The 15723-nt window shown below is 51.2% G+C and overlaps 2 protein-coding genes across 3 annotated transcripts in view; both read left to right on the top strand.

The window, feature by feature from the left end:
• The window catches only part of NDST1 (N-deacetylase and N-sulfotransferase 1), a 111950-nt gene extending 109235 nt beyond the window's left edge, over window positions 1-2715 (top strand). Inside the window, exon 16 of the mRNA XM_080920078.1 lies at window positions 2640-2715. Within this exon, the coding sequence (XP_080776204.1) occupies window positions 2640-2643 (4 nt within the window). The 3' untranslated portion in view covers window positions 2644-2715. The remainder of the gene's footprint in view (window positions 1-2639) is intronic.
• A 41-nt stretch (window positions 2716-2756) lies between these two features.
• Window positions 2757-15723, top strand: part of SYNPO (synaptopodin) — a 33457-nt gene continuing 20490 nt past the window's right edge. The window contains exon 1 of one of the 2 annotated variants that reach the window (XM_080920076.1): window positions 2757-3281. In XM_080920076.1, the coding sequence (XP_080776202.1) occupies window positions 2900-3281 (382 nt within the window). In that variant the 5' untranslated portion in view covers window positions 2757-2899. Of the gene's footprint in view, window positions 3282-8116; window positions 8242-15723 lie in introns of those variants that run through there. The other variant, XR_013975106.1, reaches the window with a different exon arrangement.

Below are 15723 nucleotides of genomic sequence, written 5' to 3'. Positions count from 1 at the left end.
GTGACAGGGTAGGGGTGGGTGGCTCTGAGTACTGAAAATCACGGCTCTGTGATGCCAGAGTCCTATGGTCCTGCTAGCACTGGCTGCCTGAGTTGCATTCTGACTTTGGAGAAAACTCACTCCAGAAGGTGGGAGAACCCTGGCTAGGCTCACGCAGAAGCTACTAGCCCCTTTAGGAGAGTCCAAAGCCTTTGAGATTCCAGTGTCAGGAATCTGGCAGCTGCTGGTAAGCAAGCAAGGTCCTGGGGAGGAGACCTGAAGCCATGGTTATCAGGCTTGAGGTCCAGCTCCCTGATGAATGTGTCAGAACTAGGTACGATTCCCAACTAGGACATTTTACTTAGTGGAGTCTCATTTTCCTTCCCTCTGGGATGATTTATGGAAGCATCTGTCTGGTACTTGTGTTTGCCGAAGTGAACACCAAGGATGGGGTGGGTACCCATTCCTGGGAGCTCTCTTCTTCCTGGACCCTGCTGCAAGGACTAATAGGAGCTTGGTTCTTCCTCTGATTAGGGTGCGTGCTTGCCTTTCCCCTGCTTGGCTCTGATCTGCCAGAGGTCTTGGTAATGTGCTTATCCCCCAGTCTGCCTACCAGTCTCTCCTGGCACGGCCCCAGTAGAGGCCAGCACCTCTCCTCAGACGACTACAGTTGGAATATCTGATTCCTGCCTGGGATAGAGGCCTGAGGGCCACGGGTTTTCAGGCCTGACCAGTAGGCTTCAGTAAAGTCTCACCAGCCTGGGGCAGTCAGTACATGAGTATGTGCACGTGTGAGCCCTCTCTCTGTCCCCCAATAAAGAGTTTACACGGTTAAGCAGTGGTAGAATGAAGTCTTTCAACAAATCTGTCCTCTCCTAGGGTGCCTCCAAGCATAACTGGCAGAGTTCCCTGCCTTAAGGGCCACCTGCTCAACCGAAAAGGTCCTGTACATGTCATGCTCTGCACCTCATCAAATGATTTCCAAACTTTCGACCCCAGTATGGGACTCTTCTGTATACCCCTCTCCCCAAAATCTAAAGATCAGACACTCCCTGTTTCCCTAAACACCTGCACCTTCCTGTTTGTTCCCAACCTCCACGCACACAGTCATGTCCTCAAAGCCAGGAACCTGCGTGGCACCCTGTCATCCTGCCCCTTTTCCCCACCCACTCTCCATCTGCCAAGTCCAGCAGCTCTTCTGCCTGAGTACCCTCCATTCATGCCCCTTCTCCCCAGCCCTTGGAGGAAACTCCCATCCTCCTCTGGTTACCAACCCTTGTAGCATTTGCAAATAATTACACTATCCTTACAATGTTCCTGCTCACCATTCACCATTCACAGTTCTCTCTAACACAGCAGTTCCCACCCCGTTAAATGACCCTTCCACAGGGGTCCTAAGGCCATCAGAAAACACATTACGACTCATGGCAATAGCAAAATTACAGTTATAAAGCAGCAACAGAATGATTTGATGGTTGGAGGGAGGGTCACCACCACATGAGGACCTGTGTTAAAGGGTCGCAGTATTAGGAAGGCTTCGAGCCACTGCCCTAACAGATATCAGAACTTCATAAGCTAGAGCATCAGACCTTCATCTACTCTATCTGTCCCAGAGTATTTCCGGTGTCTGAAATAGAACAGGGGCCTGACACATTTTTGTGGGATATGAGAGTAGCCCATCTGGAATAAGTGATGGCTCAGAGAACGTGCATTTTCTCATAGAACCCTTGACACAATTACACTGGAGTTGATTCTTCATTTGAAGTGCCTGGGACCAGAAGGCTTTCAGATTTTAGACTTTTTAAGATTTTTTTTTAGTGGGGAATTTGCATGTGCATAACAAGATAGCTTTGTGGATAAGAAGAGGAGTCTAAAATTAAATTTAATTTCTGTTTCATACATCTCTTATACCTAGCCTGAAGGCCATTTTACATATTTTTTTTTAAACTGTGATTTCATGTTTCACTGTTGTCCCCAGGTCCAGGGATGGGATTTGGTCTGGTGACAACAGGGTGCTGCTCAGAAAGTTTTAGGTTTGGGGGTTTTCCGATCTGGGTTGTTCAGGCTAGCTTACAAGGTGCATCTTACAAATGGGGGAGGGGAGACTCAGAGACCGACACACGTGCTGCAGGATTCTGGCTCAAAGTCCAGTGACGTGCAAACAGACCATTGTGTTGATTTTTATGACCAGCTGTGCACCCTAGTCCTGTACCCACCAATCCCGCTGCCCCTGTGATTCCTGTAGTGTGTGTACCTTTGGTGGGACGTCAAAAAATTCTTTTTAGGTGGTGCACAGACGAGTGTTCTAAAATAACTAGATATTTATTTAATGTGTGCAAAGAAGGGGATAACTTGGCACCGTATGCTTGTGGTTTTCCTGCAATTATTGCTCAAGATCAGTCTAAAGTAACAGAAGTTCTGTTATTCAAAGTGGATTGAAGGGAAACATTAAGTGAGTGTCGGGTAGCCTAAGGATAGGGTATGAATAGCATCCTACAAGCCTGAACCTCCGGAAACACTTCCCTGTGGAGGAATGGGAACTGTACCCTGAAGCCTGGCCAGTTTTCGAGGCTGGCTACTCAAGGGTGAGCAGGTCTCAGTGACTCCATCCAGAACACTCAGTGAGTTCTCTGTCTATTGTATCTTTTATTCCTCAACAGATAACCCGCTCTGAAGGGGCCATCATAGCAGAATTCAGGAGGGTAAGAAAACGGTATTGAACTGCGTCACTACCCAGCCCAGAAAGGACTTGCCTTACCCTTCAGCTGGACTTCACTCCAGCCCTGTGCTTCAGCAGAAGAAGGTGAATCTAAGGAAGAACCTAAGGAACCTTGAGAGGACCCAGGAGCAATAGTCACACAGGTCACTCATCCTGAGCCAGGAGGCTGCTGCTTTGTACTGCCCGAGAGAGAGGGCCATAATGCTGGGCACTCACTTCCCACCCTCGTCCCTCGGACCCACTGAGGGAAGGGCTGCCCCTTGCACCTTCCAGATCCCTGATGGGAGCTACCGGTGCCTGGCTCTGGAAGCTGAGGAGAGCAGTAGTGAAGATGGCTTGCAGGGAGAGGTGAGGCTGGTGGATCTGGCAGAAGAGGGGACCAGCAAAAGTGGAGCCAACCATGGGACACCACCGCTATCCAGAGCCCCAGCCATAAGCCAGCCAGCCAGCTGTTGCAGGGAGGCACGAGGTGGTTTCCAGCACAGTGACAGGCCAATTCATGAGTGGGATGTGGTACAGGCCCGGAAAGTGATGACATCCAGTGCCAGCAGCAGCCCTGTGCCCAAGGTGGCCCAGAAACCAGGTAAGCGTATAGGTCATAGAAAACCCCACTGGTTCTTAATCAGGGACTGTTGGAGCATATTTTTCCTAGGATGTCCAACAATTATCACAAGTCGCCCATAATGTCCAGATCTCTAATTGTGGGAGAGATGGGAAGCTGGGCTGTATGTGTAGTTCTAGATGTTTGTCAAAGAGAAGGCAACAGAAGAAAACCCGTATCTCACTTGGTTGACAAAAACTCCACTCCTCCCCACCCCTAAACTGCCCTTTGACCATAACTGGTAACAATTTGGCTGTGAAGTCCCAAGCATCTGATGGGGCAGGCCCCTCTCATTAAACCTACAGAACTCAGCAGTAGCCCAAGACAGACACCCTGACAGAGAGGTCATTGCTTCCCAGTTGTTGACAGGGCAGACACTAAAGCCTTTCATGTAAGCTGACCTCAATGGGGAAACTGAGACTCAAGCGTATGCGTGTGCTCTGGTCTCTTAGCATACTGATGGCTGAGCTAGGCTCAGGGTCCTCCCTCCTTCAGGCCTTGGATGGATGACAAAGGAGCCAGCCATGTCACCTGGATTGCAGCAGGATCCAGTGACAGCTTGTGGAGGGAGGAGGCCTAGGGCCCATGAGTGCTGGAGTCTGGCAAGCAGGCAGGAGGAGACAAGGGAATCCACGCTGAATCGCCTCCACCATTAGCCAGTGGCAATGGAAATGCTGCAGTGGGTTAGCACTGAGGGGGTGGTGGACATGAGCTGAGCCACGCTCTACACAGGCAGGAGAGCTGCTGCCAGCAGGTCCCCAGGGTGCAGTGGGGGGGGGGGACAGCCCCGGGAGGGCTTGTGCGTCAAGAGGCTGGAGGAATACTTCATTTCTCTGCAGGCGTTGCTGACGCCAGAGCTGGCATCTCGCCAACCTTCTCACCCACTCTGCTTTCTGCAATAATTCTCTTCAGGCTCTGATCATCCTCTTTGGACATAGCCCCCGCCCGGACATGGGTTATGCAGAGAGAAAACGCTGGGCAGGAGCAGTGAGGAGCTCTCAGGGACTCTAAACAGAGAGGAGGATTCCAGAGGAAGCCTGAATATGGGGCCTCAAGAAACCGAGTCCCATTGTGACTTGCTCCCTTCCCCTGGTACAATCTGTGCAAATAGAATAAAAACAGGAGCTGTCGAGAGGATGCCACAATCTTCTTAGCCATGGCTGTTTTGGAAAATTTACAGTGCTCTAGGTAGCTGTGTAAATGAAAGAGGAACAATTATTATTAAGGGAACAATCGCTGTTGGTTGAGCTGTGTGCAGAGTATGCAGTGCTAACAGCATCAGCGTGTGTCTTTGCAGTCTCACAAAAGAGCCCATTACACAGATCAGCGATGTACATGACTTGTCCACGTCGTGACTAGCATGTTCAGCCATGGTTGTTTGACTATGGGGCTTGTGCTACACGTCACGATCCTATTCTGAAAGCGTGCTTTCAAAATACCCTGGATAGTGACTGTGGGTTGGCACCTCACATCCAATGGGTCATTTGATGTGACCTCACTCTCTGTCTTATGGTGCGACCACTGAGACTCAGAGACTCAAGTCACCTGTCCAAGGTACACAGTCATTGTCAGCCCCGAGACTCAGTGTGTCCTTTACATAAAATGCCCAATTCATCTATCTCTTTACTGTCCATCCAGTTGGTCTGAACGTTCTAGAGACAGAGGAACAGGAGGGGGCATAGGAGAAGGGGCAGGTAGGACACTTCTCAAAGGAAGCAGACTTTGCTGAGAAGGTGGTCTTGGATCTAAGTCTGATGGCCTTTCTGCTCCCTGGGGACGGGGAGTGGCAGGTCCTTTGCCTCTGCCTGGAGAGTGGGAGGGAATGAAGCCTGGGGAGCTGCCAGGTGATTAGCAGCTTAGGGTTTCCTCTCCAAGCTTCCTCTCATTAAAGAGAGGATCATAAGCATCTTCAGACAATCACACCCATCCTTCCGCTATTAAACCTGGCTTTCTGGAGTGCTGCCTGGCAAACTTACACCCAAGCCATTCATCTTCTCTGCCTTGGGCACCATGCAGACCTTTATTTGGAGGCTGGTACCAGCTGAGATGGGCAGAGTAGGGTCTTTATGGGGCAAGAAGGGGGTGCAGCCTCATGTTCAGGGTCGACACGGCCGGTAGCCGAGAGAAGCCTGCTATAGAAACACGATCAGGCCTCTGGCAAACACTAGATCATCCACAGTTCTCCATGACAGAGCTCTTCACTATAGCCCGCTTCTCCACAGAGTCTCACTGTACCTGGCAGACTGCTGAGTTCGCTGTGCCAATGGAGACAGAAGCAGAGAAACGATGTGTGCAAAGTCACACAGTACCAGGGTTTCTGCTTCTCTCTTCAGCTGCTAGGCTCCGTGTTGAATGTTTTGTGCAGATTACTTCATTGTATCCTCAGAATATAAAGTTCAGACACAACACTGCATCCTCCTCTTCCTCCTCCTCTCCTCCTCCTTCTCTTCCTCCTCATCTCCCTCTTTTTTATTTTCTCATTTTGAGACAGTCTTGCTATGTAGCTTTCCACACTTGCTTTCTCATCTCCGTTTTCCAGATGAGGAAACTAGGCATCCAGAATTTAAGGAGAATTGTGACTTTAAGTCTCCCAGCCTGTAGATGGGAGAACTGAGGTTTGAACCCTGAGAGGTCTTGGGCCTGTGCTTTTAAATAACTTTTTGCTGTTTCATCTCCATGGAAACAAGGAAGCAGGCTGTGATCGTCCACCCACCTGGGGCTGGAAAATGGTTGTTCAGCCTCTAAGAGTAAGTGGTGGGAGGGAGCCAGCCAGGCCACATTCCTCGTCATCATAGCGGGGGGAGACCTGTGACCCACTGCTGACCCAGCTTCTCCTTTATCAGTGGCCATTTGATGGTGAGGAGTGTCTAGAGGATTTAAGGGCCTTTGCCACTCTCGCAGACACGGCTTTGAGCCTCGGATGGGCACGAGGCTTGGAGTGTGAGCATGGATTGTAAGTCTGGCTGCCTCCATCTTCATTAGCAGAGGAAACTGAACCATATTCATTTTATTAAGCAAAGGACAGACTCTGGTCAAGGTCAAGGAGGCGAGGCCGAGGCACCTGCCCCTTAGGCTTCTAGGAAAGGGCAGATGACACAGGAAACTACGGGAGCCCCACACCCTGGTGACTTTAACAAGAAGATGATAGTGAAGAGTATGACTCACAGGTTCACATATATTTTCCTGCACTGCTCAGTCAAACATACATACCACATACATCCATGAACACGTGTACATGTCAACATGCCACGTTCTCAGACAAATGTTACACATGCACCTTTAAGTTTATACACATATGGATGCCCTCAAATCCTGGCATATATATGTGCAATGGGCATACACTGGCATACGCCTTCACAAACAACCCTTCATCCATCACACCATAGTACACGTGGACAAGTAACTTGGGTTCATGTGTATAGCTCCCATCCCACACAGGTTCTCTCCTGCAGACACGGGTTAAGCCACGCCCCTTTCTCCCTTTCCTTTGCTAAACACTCCTGGTCTCTCCTCCAGGCATAGCCACTGTCACACCCCCACCCCCACATGCCGACTAAACCACTCTCCCCCCTCCCCTTTTTCTCATCTCTCTCTCTCTTTTACAGCACCCACGCAGTAATCCTAGCTGCTCTCTCTCTTCCTCTCACCCACACACTCTGTTTCCTGGATTTCCACAGGCTGGGCTGCAGCCACCTCCCCAGTGCATGCATTGGGAGAAAGCAATCTCTTGCCTGGGGCCATCTCCGAGATAGCTTCTTGTCCCTCACCCAGCACAACAGGAGAGTGACCACAGGTCAGGGGAATGCCCTAATGCCCACGAAGCCAGCAGAGGGCTGGAAGAGACCAGAGAGGATTTGTTTCCTCAGTCAGCTGACTGCTTGCACTCCGAGCCCGGGGCAGTCTTAAACAGGAACATCTTTGGGTCTGTGCTTTAGAGAGCTGGTACATTTCTAAGTCCCTTTATCGGAAACCTAAACATAGTTCTTGAGGACAGGTGACACTGGACTACCCTATCTTGAAGGAGCGATCAACGAGTGTGGTCTTCCTTCAGACTTGCTGGGGATACGGAGGTGCCTGTTAACCAGTCTTGTTTCCAAGGCCACCAACCACTCCCCACAGGATCTGCACTGGAATGTGCGAATAGAGACTTTTAACAGCAGTGCGTGTGGTGTTCCCACTGAAGCACTGTGACAATTGCCATGGCCTCTGCTGAGCTCGGCCTGATTGGTGTTTTGCAAAAGTTAGGGAAATCAAAGCCACATACAGACCACACAGCACCTCTGCCCTGGTTGCTGATAGCTCATTAAGTTAAGGGGAAGACAACAGGCTGGCGACAGCCCTCCTCAGCCTCTTTGCTTAAGCCCTACGACCAAAGAAGACTCTAGTTACTGGGCTGAGACAAGTGGAGTGGGGTGTCACGGTTATCACTTGAGGGGACAGATTTTAAAGGGGTGAGGGAAAGAGAAAGGGCCAAAGAGATGGGGAGGCATGGGAAAAACTAAGAATTTAAGGGCAGAACTACAGACCTAGTAGAGATACACAGGAAGATGAGGAAATGAGGAATAGGGGCAGCCAAAAGTGGGGTGCGTGGGGAGGACCTGAAGAGAGAGCAGGAATCCGTTCGTAGGTAGGGCCTCGGCCACGAAAGGGGAGGGGGTCAGGGAAAAGGGGGTTCGTACCCCGGGGGCTGGGCGGGGCTCTGGAGGGGCGGCGCTAGGGCCCGGGGGAGCGCTCGGCAGGAGAGCGGTGCCCGCCCAGCGCCCGCGGCTCCCGCTTGGGTCCCCTTCGGCCTCTAGCGGCTAGGACCTTGCTTAGAGCGCTGAGTGGGCGCCGCCGCTGGGCGGGGTGCAGGGATCTCGGGGCGGGGCTCACGCTTGGACGTAGCCAGGTGAGCCAAGGCGGCGGCGCCCGGGAGCTCGGGGACCGCGCACGGCTGCTGGAGGTGAGTGGGGGGGCTCGGGGCTGGCGGGGCGCCCAGTGAGCCTCGCCCTTGCCACCTGCGCAGCTGCTCGCACCGCCCCAGAGGAGGTGGCGCATCTGGGCTCCAGTCCCTGTATTCAGGGTGACCTTTGCCAAAGTTGCTTCTGCACGGAGCCTCAGTTTCCCCATCTGTACAGTACAGGCTGGGGAGATCTCAGGGCTCTCCAGCAGCTTGGAAACGGGAAGACGCCCTGTTCCGGGGTGCTACCTTCCCGGGCTGTGTGGGTACCAGATGTCGTCGTGTCTTTCTCCGCAAGCCTGTGGTTGTTGGGGGTGATGCAGCGCCCAGGCTCAGTCAGGGCCACCAGCCCTAGCTCTAAGCCCCCCGCCCGCTCCGGGAAATCTGACTGCAAGACCCAGGAGCCTGAGAGTGAACCAACGTGGGCGCCTGTGGAGGTAGCAGAACCGACTGTGCCGGCCAGAACCTCAGTTTCCCGCGGGCGCTGCGGCCGGGCAGAGGGAGCTGTAGTGCTGGTGCGCAGGTTAGCCACACTGCCACACAGCTGAGCCCTCCAGGGGCCCGATCCCATCTGAGGAAATCAAGACCTTTATAAAGTCCCCCAAGGGACTCTTGAGTTTTCCTCGCCTGATTCTCACAGCACTGGTAATCTATTCCCCCTTGCGTTTAACTCTCCGAAAGGGCCGGTTCCTTTCTGACACCACACCGCGGAATGAAGGGAGGGGGAAGGTACTGCCTAGGGCCTTGGAAAGACCTCTGAGGAATCTAGGGAAAAGGTCTCCCCGTCCTCACTCAACCCAAGTTCTGGGTTTAATTCTGGATGGAGATGGGGACTCCTGTGCCCCACATCTGAGTTTTCTAGACGTTGGATAACAGCTAAGTGAGAAGCCGCAGGTGGCCCTAGAGCAAGTAGGGTCCTAGCGTGCCCCTCCCTTCTCCAGATCCCAGAGAAGTAGGTAGGTGGCCCCGAGGGGGCAGCTGCACTACAGAACTAAGAACCACGGTGGTGGTCCGAGGGACAGTCAAGATGTTCCACCCTTGTTGCTTTGGAAAGTGGGAGATGAAATTCGATGCTTGTCATGAGGGAGGGTACAGTGAGCTGTCTTGCCTGCAGCCAGCCTGCCCTGTCAGTGACCTAGACCTGGCCCCTATCCATGTTGGGGGTTTGAGGCATAAACTGAAGCTGATGATTCTCTCCCAGCGGGAGGCCCAAATCCCTGTCAGGAGCTGACCTGCCCTTGGCTAGTTCGAGCATCTTTCAAGTTTGGTGCTGGAAGAACTCTCAGCAAATATTTGCTGCTGGGCCACCAAGAATTTCAGGGCCCAAGTTTTAGCCTTCCTTCACTTCGCACAAGCCACACCCCACCTCCTGTACCCCTTTAAATTAAGTTAGGACCCAGTTTTGCACAACAAAAATAAAGGCTTTAACTTTTTCACTCCCTAGCCAGCCCTTGTCCTTCTATACTCTCTGGAAGGTAAGGTAGACACCCCCCTCCCCAAATTACTTTTTGGTTGTGCCTAATTTCTGGCTAGCCAGCTTTGCCCTGCCTCATCACAGTGAAACAGCTTGAATGCTCTTTTTCACAGGCAGCTTAGCTCACCTCTGTCTTCTGAGTTGGGTAGACTGAGGCCAGGCAGGAAGAGTTTGCCAGAGCACTTCTGCAGGCAGAAGGCAGCAGGCCTCCCCAGGGGGGTGTTATTTTAATGAAGGTGAGAGTCACAGCACCCTAGAGCAGGAAGACACACAGTGTGGCCTTTTCTCTGTCCTTTAAGTCTTTAGGGTTGATTTCCCCCCCCCCCCCCAGGCCTTGCTAGGTGGGAAGTTCACACATCACAGGCCCCCTACCATGACTGCCTTCCCACAAGGCTGAATACACCTCCAGCCCAGGGGCCTGGCCTGGGAGCCACCTTTTCCTTTAGGGCAGCTCCTAGGCTTCCAGACATGAGCTCATCGGAGCAGTTGATGCCAGGAAGGGAGGGGCTGAGGGGAAGCAGTCAGGGCTGCCTAGATCGGGATACCATGGTCTCTGAGAAGTGGAGTGGGCACTGTTGTCAGACTTGCAGGCTCTGCCCCATTGGGATGAGGAAAATGATCAAAACAGGCCAGCTGGGAGAGGATGGAGCCAGGCTGAATGCCCCAGCTCTGTAGTGCCAGGCTGGTCTCTGGTACCTGCTGATTTGTCAAGTGACCTTGGGTAAATCCCTTGCCTGCAGGGACCTCAGTAGCCCTGGCTAGCAGTGAAGGGGGAAGGATACATAGGAACTAACTATGTTATAGTAGAAAACAGGGCAGACAGATTCTTCCCATAGGAGCTTGCTGTAATTTGTATATGCGTATATACGTCTGTACAGTGTACATACATGTACACACATATATAGGGTTGGGCTTCTCTTTTGAGATACGGTCTTACTGTGTAGCTCATGCTGGTCTGACACTTGCTGTGACACCCAGCCTGGCACTGAGCTTGTGATCCCTCTGTTTCAGCCTGCTGAGTGCTGAGATTACAAATAGATGTGTACTGCCTTACCTGGCTAGAAGCTAGCTGCTTTGTCTACATTTTAAAATTACATCCATTTACGTGTGCGTGTGTGGCACATCACGTTTGTGCGTGACACATACATGCACATAGCATGTGTATGAAGGTCAGTAGTGGTTGCTTCTCTCCTCTGTGGGCCCTCAGCTCATCCCCTTTATCTGAGGTACCATCTCACCATCAAAGCTTTCATTCTTATTGAAAGAATAAGGCAACTGAAGAGGGATGAGTAAATCAATAAGATAATTTCAGAGGGGTGTCGCAGGGAAAGAAGCCCTGATGTTGGGATGGAGAGCAGATGGGGATCAGGGAGGGGTGGCTCCTTTGTGGCCAGAGAGTGCTTAGCAAGGTCCACTGGAGCATGGAAATCTGGATTTGAGGGGTGGTCAGGGCTTCTTGGAGGAGGCTTTGAGGCCACTGGGCTGAGTGTGGGAGGATGCTGTGGGGGATAGCGAGTGACACACACTCAGAGCTGGGTGTGGGTGGTGTGTGTTGGTTGTGGGTTGTTACCTACCTGTCCGCCCCACTCCAGGCTTTAAAATGCAGGCCACGGGAGTTGAGCCTGAGATCTGGCCAGAGAGATGGCCGATCTGCCTCTGGAGAGGCTCTGTGAGTTAGGACAGTGTGTATATAGGGCCCTTTGTGAACTGTTCCTGGACACTAAACACTGGGGCTCAGTTGCTACTCAGTGTGACTGTGGGAGGAGTGTACATGGCAGCAGCCCCCAGGCCCTGCAATTTCAGAGGCTTACCCCAAAGCCCTTTCTCTGGAATGAAAGCCCTTCCCCAACTGGCTGCTGCTGACATTCCGTCACCCTGGTCCATCGTTTCCATTCAGTAAGGGAGCCCAGTGTAGGTCTGTGCTGACCCTGCCCTGCCCTGCCCTGCCCTGCCCTGTCCACCTCCCTGGATGCCACAGTTTATCTGTGTGTCACCTGCTTCCCCGCATGGCTGGCACATGAATGCTGCGGTCAAACTTTGGGGTTTCGTTCCTGGCTGCCTGAGAATTCATAAGCACATTATGTAACCCCTCCGGACTCTAGTTTCCTCATCTGTAAAACAGAGACAATGCTAGGCCTTGTACTGTTAGGAAAATGGAGTGAGTTCATGATGAATGCCTAAAAAATGAGCTACTACTTATTAATAGTACTCCTGTGTTTTGATCTCCGCTAAAATAGCAAGCCCTTGAGCAGATGACCTCTTGCCTAAGGCTCCTCATATCTCCGAGTACATTTCTTCTTCGTGTTTGGCCAGGGTGTTTTGGAGATGATGTGATGAGTCAGCACAGTGGGTGGGACCTGGACTAAGCGTTAGGGGTAGTTCGTAGGCAAGTGTTCAGGAACAGTTAGATGAGACCATGGTTAGAACAGTGGGTTGGTTTTGTTGTTGTTGTTGTTGTTACTGTGTTCCAAGAGTCCTGTGAAACCAGCCTCACAGTTTTATGAATGGGAAACTGAGGCACAGAGTGGCTAGTTCAGTGAGCTCCAATATCATGTAGCTACAAACCCAGCCAGTCTGACCTCCCACAGACCTCAAGTTTTACTACTGTATAACATAGTCCAGAGAGGCCAAGATATTTTCTCCAGATCACATAGTGGAGTTGGGGGATGGGGAGGCACCGATTTAAAAAAAAATAGAGTGTCATACACACGATGGCCAGACATTCAACCACCCAGCCTCTGACTATTGGCTTCCAGTGACCCAGATGCCAGGCTCCTCTCAGGCCTCCTGCTGAGAGCCCTATCGGCCTCCCCTGCTCTGGACCAGAAGCCCCATGTGCTGCCTTCTCTCCCCCCTGCACTTCTCCCAGCGTCCAGGCAGATGCTGCTCTCCTTGAGCGTGGGTGGGCCTGACGCTCAGCTGTTGACTTCTAGCTGTGCCAAGTCTGGCGTCACCCGTGCACTGGTTGTGTGGCCTTGGGTAAGAACCTGTCCCTCGCTGGGCTTTGGGAGAGGAGGGGGATTCATGGAAACTCTTTCCTTGAAGCTTTATAAATTTTACTAAGCTCTCTGATCCCACAAAAAAAAAAAAAATTAGCACAACAGTGCTGGGGGCCCCACACCAAGAGGTGGTGTGGCCTGCAACAGCCACCAAGCCTCAGAGAGCAGCAGAGATCCAGGCCCAATCACCTTGAAAGTACTGTTCTTTAACGGCTTCACTGGTTGAGTGAGATTACGTGGTGCCAGGGAGGCGAAAGCTCTGTGGTGAGGGTTCAAACAGTTCAGTTCTCTGTTGTTTTCTCCCAGTCAAAGAAACGATCAACTCCAACCATAGAGTAGGCACGGGAGGTCATCGCCAGTGTCTCTGCCCTGTTAGGGCGGAGCAGAAAGATATTAAAACAAACAGCGATGGAATCTGATGAGTTTGGAGGATATCTTGAGGATGCTATGGTGAGAATGTCACTCCCAGGGGGTAGGGAAGCTTTGCCACCTTCAAGCACCCCAAGTGTGGTCGGAAAGGTACATCTGATGGGACAAAGGCAGAAAGGGCTTAAGGCAGGGAGAGCAGGGGACGAAGGCCCTGAGGTGAGAAAAGGTACGACAGCTCCAATGAGCCTTTAAAGGAAGGCCAGTGAGGCTGGGGTGTTAGGAGGATGAGGTATCCCAAGAGGAAGTGCATCATGGGAGCAGTGGAGATAGTCATCTGGGGTCTGGAGCTCCAAGAGGAGTTGAGAGGGATGCTGGTCTCTCTGATGCTGTGCCAAAGGCTGCCTGCATCTTTTCTAGGATGGGTGCTATCAGTTGTCCTCATGCCCAGCTACTTAATGGATGGTTGCTCACAGAGCATCTAGAGCCATCTCTCTCTGCCTGGACCACTGAGCTTGTATCTGAATGTACTGGAGCAGGGTATGGTGGTCCAGTAGTCACCTCCTTGGCCAGGCAGTCCAGAGTCCCCTGAAGCCAAAACCCTGGAATGTTGGTTCAGATGCTTGAGCTCTGAGCCAAGCTCTGCTGGAATCTTTGGACTGTTTCCCAACCTGCACCCTAGAGAATAAGTTTTCTGCTCTCAAAGTGGGACATGTGGATGCCACAGCAGTGTCACCTGGAAGCTTGTTGGAAATGCAGGTTCAAGTGCCCTGTGTTCCAGAGGGAAAATCTGTTCTGAGCAAGCCATTTCTAAACTTGGAAAGAGTTCACGTCTACAGAAGCTTCCTCCCTCTCCGAGGTTTTACATATAATCTTTCCAGGACTCTCTTTTACTCCTTGAGAACTTGGTCACTGGCCTCGAAGAACCCTTAATTCTGTGGGGCTCCCTTTCTTGAGAGTGTGGAAATGTGGGCTAGCTGGGAGGGCAGTTGGCAGGCCACAGCCCTGTGACATTGTTCCTGCTTGTTCCCATTTGGTGTCCTGCCCTCTTCCCTTTGGGATGCCTGAAAGGGTAGCTGGTACTATTCTTAGCAGGTCAGGATGGGGAGGAGAGAACATACTGGTACATTATTTATGTCTCTTTGTCAACAGGATTACATTCAGGGCTTCCAGGACATGGCCCTTCCAGCGTGGCCTTCATCACTGTTGTGACAAGCACATCTATTATGTATCCCTGAGGTGAGAAAGTGCTTGGCACCAGGTAGGAAGGAAAGTAGTTTCCTAGGACCTCAAATCTGGCAGATGTGTTGGGGAGCCCACACTCAGAAGCAACATGATCTGCAAAGGCCCTGAGCCCAAAGAAGCAGCTAAGCAGAGCCCTGACCATGACCATCTTGAAAATCTCATTCCCAAAGAATTACTCTAGTTGAGTGAGATTGCATGGTGCTACAGAGGGGGAGGTTTTGCCATTGGGCCTTTCACTTCCATTACTGCTGCACGAGTCAGAGGCCTGGTGACGGGTTTAGTGATTGTTTGTGATGAACCCTTACAACCACCCAACAGGGTAGGAATTTGGAGACTGTTACAGAGGCTCAGCAGATTCAAGGCTTGCTGAAGGATTTCATAGCTCATGATCAGGTTGGTTAGGGAAAAAAATGATTATTTTTGATCAAAGGCTAGCAAATAGTGCCAGGGCTTTGGGGACCCTGTCCATGGCCCAGTGAGAGAGATTCTACTTACTGTGCTGGAAGATTAACTGATTGAGGTCGTCCTGTTGCTAGGGAACCTTGAGTCGTTGAAGAAATCACATGTGTCAAGAGTTTTCATGAACTTGAAATAAAGGCTAAAGTCAAATGATAAGGGATGAGTAGTTCAGGCCAGAGGTGGCATAGCTGGGGTGGGGGTGGGGGACTCTGCAGAGGCTCTGGCTGAAAGCCAAAGGTCTCATGTTGTGAAATTCTGTGAAGAGAAATGGCTTCTCTGTGCCCCCTTCTTGCTTATTTTATTTTATTTTATTTTGTTTAACGTTGTCTTATTTTGGGGTCTTGCTATGTATCCCTGGCTGACTTCAAACTTATGGCAACCCTCCTACCTACCTCTGCGTTCTAAATGCTGTGGGTACAAGCATGCTCCACCACACCCGGCCCCTGCCCCGGTTTTCTAGTCTGTAGAATGACAGAACAGTCCCTGCTCTGCCTGTATCTCTGATGAATGAAAAGTGCTAAGGAGGGCTAGAGAGAGCTCAGCGGCGAAGAGCACTGCCTGCTCTTCCAGAGGTCCTGAGTTCAAATCCCAGCAACCACATGGTGGCTCGAAACCATCTGTGATGAGATCTGATGTCTTCTTCTGGTGGGTCTGAAGACAGTTACAGTGTACTTATATATAATATAATAAATAAATCTTTTAAAATAAGTACAAAGAAGACTGAGTGTCGCAAGTACTAAATGATGGTCTGTGATCGCTTTATATCATAGTATGTATCTAGATCCTTTTTTACTAAGTTTTCTACTTTGCATACAAAATAGTTAGGCTTCATTATACTAAATAGCTAGGCTTCATTATAGCATTATTAAGCACAAGTACAGCACATGTCACAGGTACATGTCAGTGAACATTGCTCATACCCATCCCACATGATAACCTTTT

Source organism: Micromys minutus (assembly GCF_963924665.1).
Source record: "Micromys minutus genome assembly, chromosome: 8".
Lineage (NCBI taxonomy): Eukaryota > Metazoa > Chordata > Mammalia > Rodentia > Muridae > Micromys > Micromys minutus.
The sequence above is the reverse complement of the archived record's forward strand: the minus strand, read 5'-3'. Positions and strand labels throughout refer to the sequence as shown.